General features: G+C 40.4%; 1 protein-coding gene across 1 annotated transcript in view; it reads right to left on the bottom strand.

Moving 5' to 3' along the window:
• The window catches only part of PSPC1 (paraspeckle component 1), a gene marked incomplete in the record, with an annotated part of 86,482 nt that overhangs the window by 65,461 nt on the left and 13,037 nt on the right, over nt 1–7,984 (bottom strand). The window contains 1 exon segment of the mRNA XM_014587147.2: nt 1,790–2,091. Within this exon segment, the coding sequence (XP_014442633.1) occupies nt 1,790–2,091 (302 nt within the window).

The raw sequence follows: 7,984 nt of genomic DNA, 5'->3' as shown, positions 1-7,984 counted from the left end.
GTTCCTCTTGGCAGGTGACTCCTCACTTTCTCTCTCTCTCTCTGTGGCAAGCACACATGCCCTATAGAAAAACTAACTAAATAAATAAATCTGCAATAGCCAAAAAATTTTGAAAAAAAAAGAAAAAATAGTTACACAATTTATGCTACATGAATTTTCAAAAAATTATTTAACTTTATTATCATTTATTTATTTATTTTGCTATAGGATATGTGCACTCAGAGAGAGAGAGAGAGAGAGAGAGAGAGAGAGAGAGAGAGAGAGGAAATGAGAGAGCAAGCACCGGGTCTAGGACTTGAATTACGGTCAACCACGTGGGAGAGTCCAGCATCCCAACCACCATATGACCTGCTGGCCCCTATGGTACATGATTTCAAAGCTTAGGATAAATAAGGTAATTAAAGTAAATATAGTTTGGGAACATCCTTATCAATGAAAAGAAAAAGCAAATTTTCTTTTCAGAGTTTTAATAAACTTGCAAGGAAAACTCCTAATCTTTCCAGTTAATGATGCTAGAACATGTGGATATCAGTATTAAAAAATTAAATTCTTGGGTCTGGCAAGTGGTGTGGCAGTTGAGGCTAACCATGGCTAACCATGGTTCAAGTCCTGGACCTGGCGACTTGCTTTCTCACTTTCCCCCTCTCTCTCTCATCAAATTTTCAAAAATAGTAAATAATATATAAAATTATAATAAATAGCTCTTTTTTAAAAATTAAATTCTTAGCCCAGCCTGGTGGTGCAGTTTGCAGCAAAATCCCCATAGGATGCTTTTTAATGTATGTAAATTATACCTCAAAGCTGAATAAAATGTATTAAAAGAGGGACCAGCAGATGGTGTAATGGTTACATCACTGGACTTCCTCATTAGTCTACCACAGTTCAAGTCCCAAATTCAGAGGCTTAAAACTCACACCAGGCGTGCGTACCCAAAATCCAAAAAGGAAAATGGAGAAGAAACTGCAGCATGGTCATCCTCCCCTGGGGAATGATTTCTTGCTTTCTGTCTCTCTGTCTCTCTTTGTCTAGCAAGCACACATGCCCTACTGCAAAACCATGTTTTCTTGTTTTTATTTAACTCTACTTATTATTATTATTCTAATATTTCCAGAGAGAGAAAGAGAGCGAGAAAGAGAAAGTGAGAAAGCAAGCCTCCAGGTCTGGGACTCAAACCATGGTCAGCCATGTGGTAGTCCAGCGCCCTCAACCACCATCTCACCTGTTGGTACCGAAAATCTCTCTCTAAAAAAATTTTTAACGGATTAAGTATATAAGATTTTTGCTTTGGAGACCAGCAGATGGCGTGATTGTGACATTACTAGACTCTCACATAACCAACCATGGTTTGAGTACCAGACCAGGAGACTCCGAACTCATCCCAGGCACGTGTGCGTGCCATATCCAAAATCCTAAAAGGAGAATGGAGGAGAAGGGATTACTCCTCTCTGGAGGGTGATTTCTTGCTTTCTGTCTCTCCAGCAAGAGAGATTTGCCATATAGCAAAAATCTCTTAAAAAATAAACAAGATTTTGTTTTGCATATACTAGCTGTTCAATAGGTAAATAACACAAAACACTCCTGAATCGATATACTAAAATTTGAAGAAAGCATGGCTCTCGACTCCCATTAGTATACAAAACTTCCTTACTTATAGGATACTGAGTATTCACTCGGTTACCTACTTAACATGTATCAAGACAGTATGAACTGGTAAAGCAAGACAGATTTCCAAAAGAACCCACTGGAAATGGATATAACTGGATAGAAGGACAAGATATTTAAAACTTACGTGGTGAGCAAGAATGCCCCATCGCCACATCTTTCCAGAGCCTTTCGTGCAGGAGGTTTTGCTGCAAATTCTACAAATCCTTTTCCTGTAGCTCTACCACGATCATCTACAACAACAACAGCTTTTTCTACTGGGCCAAACTGGGAAAATGCTTGTTCTAGAAGCTCATTGGAAACAACTGGGGAAAGATTCTTGACTGTCAGAGCTGCTCCATGTGTAGCAAAACGAATTCGGAGAGGTCTGCTCTTCAAAATGGTGCCATCCAACTCTGCTTTTGCAATTTCAGCCAGTGTTCTGGATTCCTTTGGGGAGGAAAATTAGTGTTTAATGACAGAAACACAAAAAATTTAAAATAGATCTATGCTTCTAGGGAAAACTGGAAAGCTTTCAGAAATGACGAAAAGCGTTGCTGTTTTGTATGCTGTTTTTGCAGCATACTCTTTATTAATTATTCAAAGATCATTTTAAACATTTTAAACAAAAAGTTCCAACCTCACTTTCCTGTTAAGTTATTTAAAAGGTCAGCCCCACAGCCTAGTGTTTAAGGGAGTCATCTACATTACAATTCTAGCCTTGGTGACTTGAAAAACACGCCAGGTGTGTGCCCTAAATCCCAACAGGATAAAGAAACAGAGAAGGGATTGTGGTGTGACCACACACTGTTAGGGGGAGGGGTGCTTCCTCCATACCTCTGGCAAGCCCACACATTCTATTACTTATAAACAAAAGTAAATAAATAAAAGCAAGCATATTTATGGTCTGTAGGAGTTCTCTTCATTTATACAACATGTACATATGCATTTATTTTAAAGTAGGAAATCTGCTAAGTGTACATCCTTCTACTTGAAAAATTCTAAATTGGTACAAAATACAGCAATTAACACAATAAATAATTAAATGGAAAATTTCATAGAGGTATATAGTCTTTTTCACTGTGTTATGGGAACTCTCCAGGGAGAACTGAAAGAGCCTTTATATGAGTATGCAAGAAGAGTACAAACACTACCTTATGAAAAACTCTTAAAGTCACAAGAGCTCTTTATTTTACTCCCTAAAATATTCACAACAGCTTGAAGCTACTGCCCTTAAACAAAAACCTATTTATAAACTTATTTCTATAAAAGCAAATAAATTTCTTTAAGATATTCAAAACTGTCATTTCGTTTAATATCCTTAAGGGAACAGAAGTAGTATCAGCAAACATTTAATGACTATCTTAAAAGGGACTATTACTTTTTACCTAGGATGTCACAAAATTTTAAGAGGTATATGTTAGAAATAAGTCTTGAGGCCAGCTAGTGGAGTGGTAGTTAAGGCAGCTGGATCCCACATGCAAACCACACAGTTCAAGTTCTAGAATCAATAGCTTGAAAAACACAATGGGTGCTTGTATATGCATGCCCAAAATGCCAAAAGGCGATATGAGGGGGAGAGACTTCAATGTGACCATCCCCCTATGGGGAGGTGCTTTCTCATCTCTCTCTCCCTCAAACACCCTAAAACAAATTTTTAAAAAAGAATTAATCAAATTTTCAATTAAAATGCTGCTCTCATATAAAATTGAAAAGAGGAAGATACATGAAGAAATTTCATATAATGACAATGTTCTGTATTTTGATAGGGGTTTCTGTAAAACAGACATACAAACTGGTCAAAATTCACCAACCTGTATACTTCAAAGTTGTGTCTTCTGCTGTACATAAATTTTAAAAAATAGATAGATAGTTATCTCAGATTCCAGTTAATAACAAACACGCTATTGATATGAATGTTAAGGGTACTAGGGGCCAGCAAGTGGCATGGTGGTTAAAGGCGCTGTATTCCCACATGGCTGACCATGGTTCCAGTCCCAGACCTGGCAGCTTGCTTTCTCCCTTTCCCTTTCTCTCTCTGGCCAAATCAAAAAAATAAGAAGAAGAAATGGAATTAAATAAATAAATAGTTCTTTTAAAAATAATAATAAAAATGAAAGAATGTTAAGGGTACTGGACTGGTTGATGGAAAGAGACTGACAGATATGTCAAAATATAAATATATCAAAATTTAACTGTAGAATTCAGGTAATAAGGACCTGCATGTGTAGCACTATGCATTGGGAGCCAGATCTTACATAGCCGACTGCAGTTTGAATCCTAGCTCCGACAGCTTGAAAAAAAACACCAGATACAATGTGTGTCCGTGCACACAATTCTGACAGGAAAGAAAACTGGTGGAAAAGGAATTGCAGTGTTAACTATGTCCTGTTGGGGGAGGGTATGCTTGCTCTCTCACCCTCTGGCAATAAAAAAGAAAAAATTAGGTGGTTGAGAACATGGACTGTCATTTCTATACCACCTAAATTTTTCCTAGAATGCTTGGGGGGTAGGGAGATAAAGTCTGTTAAGAACTGAAGAGCTGAAGAATGTTTCCACAAGATGTCTCCTGTTCAAATTCAGTCAGATTCTTAATATTACGTATTTTGGCTTTATTCAGGGAAGATAGAAATTGCAATTATTGCATCATGTAAACGTTTTTTCTGTTGGTAATAATCTCATTTTTTAAAAAAAGGTCTTTTGCCATAGAATGCAGGTGCTCGCTTGACAGACAGGAAAACGGAGAAATACCCCCCCATGAGGGATGGCCACACTACAATCCTTTCTCTCAGGATTCTGGGCATGCATGCATGCATGCATACACACACACACACACACACACACACACACACACACAGACACAGTGTGATTTTCAAGCCATCGGATCCAGGACTCGAAATGCAGTTGGCCAAGTGGGAGTCCAGCATCTTAACAACTACACCACCTGCTGCTCACAATAATCCTATTTTTATTGCTGTTTTGGCCAAATAAAATGTTTATGTTACCAGGAATCTTCAGTTATTAATGCTTTTTCAAAATGTATGCTTTCCATGATTTTACGTATTCATTTAACTTTGGGGAGTTTTGCAATAGGGTGCATGTGCTTGCCAGAGACAGAAAGCAAGAAATCACCCCCCCAGAGGGGATGGCCACCCATCAAATCCTTCTCCATTCTCCTCTCAGGATTTTGGGCACACACGCACATGCACCTGACATGAAATTTAAGCCACCAGGTCCAAGCTTTGAACTGTGGTCAATCATGTGGCAGTCCAGCTCCTTAACCACTAAGCTCCCTGCTAGCCCCTCCACAGCTTTAAACAGTTCTAAATCAGAGTCTCACAACCTCAGCACTACAGATACTATAGGCCTTAGTATAACTCATTTCTTTTTTTTTTTTTTTGCGAGGTTTTTGCTATAGGGCGTGTGCGCTCGCCAGACAGACAGACAGAGACAGACAGAGAGACAGAAAGCGAGAAATCGCCCCCCCAGGGGGGATGGCCACACCGCAATCCCTTCTCCATTCTCCTCTAGGGATTTTGGGAATGCACACACACACACACACACACACGCGCCTGGCGTGAGTTTTAAGCCACCAGGTCCGGGACTCGAACTACGGTCGACTACATATGGGAGCCCAGCGACATGGCCATTACGCCAACTGCTGGTCCCAATATAACTCTTGTTTTGAGGTGCTACCCTATGCAGTATGTTTAGCAGCCATCCCTGGTCTTCTAGAATGTTAAGAGTCATGAACAGGTTAATGGAGAGAGACAGACAGATATGTCAAAAAAACAAATACAGCAAAATTTAATTGTAGAAACTAGGTGATAAGGACCTTCATCTGCAGCACTAGTCACTAGATACAGTAGAACCATCTGCCAGTTTTGACAACCAAAAATGACTCGACATAACCAAAATCTCCAAAAATGTCTCCAGACATCTCCAGATATCCCTTGGGGTACAAAACTGCCCTGTTTAATAACCACTCCAGTATACTGAAGTACCTATAAAGCCAATTGAAACTAAAATTAATTAAAATTATTAATGATCAGAATGAGATCAAAGAGTTGTTCTTTTTTTGGGGGGGGAAGGAGAGGTTTTGCTACAGGGCGCATGCGCTGGCCAGAGAAAGAGAGAGACAGTGAGACTGAAAACAAGAAATCACCCCCCAGGAGGGATGGTGACACCACAATCCCTTCTCCATTCTCCTCTAGGGATCTTGGGCAACACATGCACACGCGACCAGCCTGAGTTTAAACCACTGGGTCCGGGACTCGAACCACGGTCAACTACGTGGGAGTTCAGCGACATAGCCATTACGCTAACTGCTGGTCCCCAAAGAGTTCTTTTTAAGAATTATTTATTTAAAAATCCTTTACAACTTGGGGCTAGTAGGTGGTTTGGTGGTTACGGGAGCTGGACTTTCACATGGCCAACTGCAGTTCGAGTCCTGGACTGGTGGCTTGCTTTCTCACCTTCTCTCTCTCTCTCTCTCTCTCTCATTCTGTCCCTCTTGGTCAAATAAAAACAAACAAATAAGTAAATAAAGTTAAATAAAACAATACTTTAAAAAAATTTAAACAATTTCACTCATTACTATTCTGTTTTAATTAGACCAGGGAGGTACCAGCAGATGGTCTAATGGTTACACCATTGGATTGCCAAGTAGCCGACTGCAATTTGAGTCCTTGACCTCGACCCAAGGGCTTAAACTCACACTGGGCATGTGTATGTACAAGTGTGAGTGTCCAAAATACCAAGAAGAGAATAGAGGAGGGACTGCAGCATGCCCCTGAGGGGGGGTGATTTCTCGCTGTCTCCAGCAGGCACATGTGCCCTACAGCAAAAATCTCTCTATAAAAATAAATAAATAAATAAATAGACCAGGGAGAGAGGAGAGAGAACTAGCAAGAAACTAGGCACCCTATAGCACAAAACCGCTCAAAAAAAAAATTAACACAATAACTCAGATTAAGGTCCTATCAGTCAGCCCTTAATCCTTTATAAACTATACACAAGGAGACTTTAAAAGTTCGAATAATAAGGGATTAGAGTGTATTTGGGTGAAAAAAATTTTTTTCTAACTTTTTTTTAGGGTTTTTGCCATAGGGCCTGTGCACCCCCCAGAGAAAGACAGAGAGAGAAAGACAGTGAGAAGAAAAGTGAGAAATCACCCCCAGGAGGATGGCAGTACCGCAATCCTTTCTCCAATCTCCTCCTGTGATTTGCAAACACACGTACGTCCAGCATGATTCTCCAGTCACCAGATCCAGGACTCGAACCATGTTGGAACACAGCGCCTTAACCACTATGCCACCTGCTAATCCCCATATTTAATATTTATACACACTTTGACGAAATTTTTTTTAAACCCTCACCTAGGAGCCAGCGGGTCTATGTTTCAAGGCTCTTTCCAAAATACAAAAGCTTTTCTCTATTTAGTATCTGCTTCAAATTGCACCTTGTGGGCAGGTGGTGTGACAGTTAAGTCTGTAGTTGGAGTGCTAGACCCAGCTGCTTGAAAAGCACACCGGATGCATTAGTGCATGCTCAAAAATCCCTAGAGGAAAATGGAGGAGAAATTATTGCAGCGTGGCCATCTCCTCTTGGGAGGGGAGTGATGTCTCATTTTTCCTCTCTGCCTCTATTTCCAGTGAGCACACTTGTCCCATGTCAAAAATTAAAATTGTTTGCCTCTCATAAGAGTCCTAACTTAATAAATATAAGAGAGGTCAGCAGATGGCAGAGCATTTATGTAGCTAGACTCCCTCATGGCCAACCACAGTTCAAGTCCCAGACCTGGTGGCTTCAAAATCACTCCAAGCACATGTGTGCACGCATGCCCAAGATATTGGGAGGAGAAAGGAGAAAGGACTATAGCGTAGCCATATCCCCTGGGGGTTGATTTCTCACTTTCCCTCTCACTGTCTCTCTCTCTCCAGTGAGCCTATGTGTCCCAAGGCAAAAACTTCTTAAAAATAAATATAAGGAAATTCACTGTACAAACTGCAAATCAGTTTCAAGTCAATTGACAAAAAATTGATTAAATTACTTGCAGTACATCTATACTGTGAAATATGGTCATTTAAGAGAAACTAATGCAGGGACCAGCAATTGGCATAATGGCTGCATCACTGGACTCCTCTGTGGCCAACTGCAGTTCGAGTCCCGGACCAGGTGGCTTAAACTCACACCAGGCGTGTGTGCGTGTGTGCCCAAGATCCTAAGAGGAGAATGGAGAAGGGGTTGCAGCGTGGCTATCCCCCCAGGGGGTGATTTCTCACTTTCTGCCTCTCTCTTTCTGGCGAGTGCACACACCCTATAGCAAAAACCTCTCCAAAAA

This window comes from Tupaia chinensis, unplaced genomic scaffold (genome assembly GCF_000334495.1).
Source record: "Tupaia chinensis unplaced genomic scaffold, TupChi_1.0 Scaffold000186_1, whole genome shotgun sequence".
Classification (NCBI taxonomy): domain Eukaryota; kingdom Metazoa; phylum Chordata; class Mammalia; order Scandentia; family Tupaiidae; genus Tupaia; species Tupaia belangeri.
This window is presented reverse-complemented; position numbering and strand designations above follow the sequence as displayed.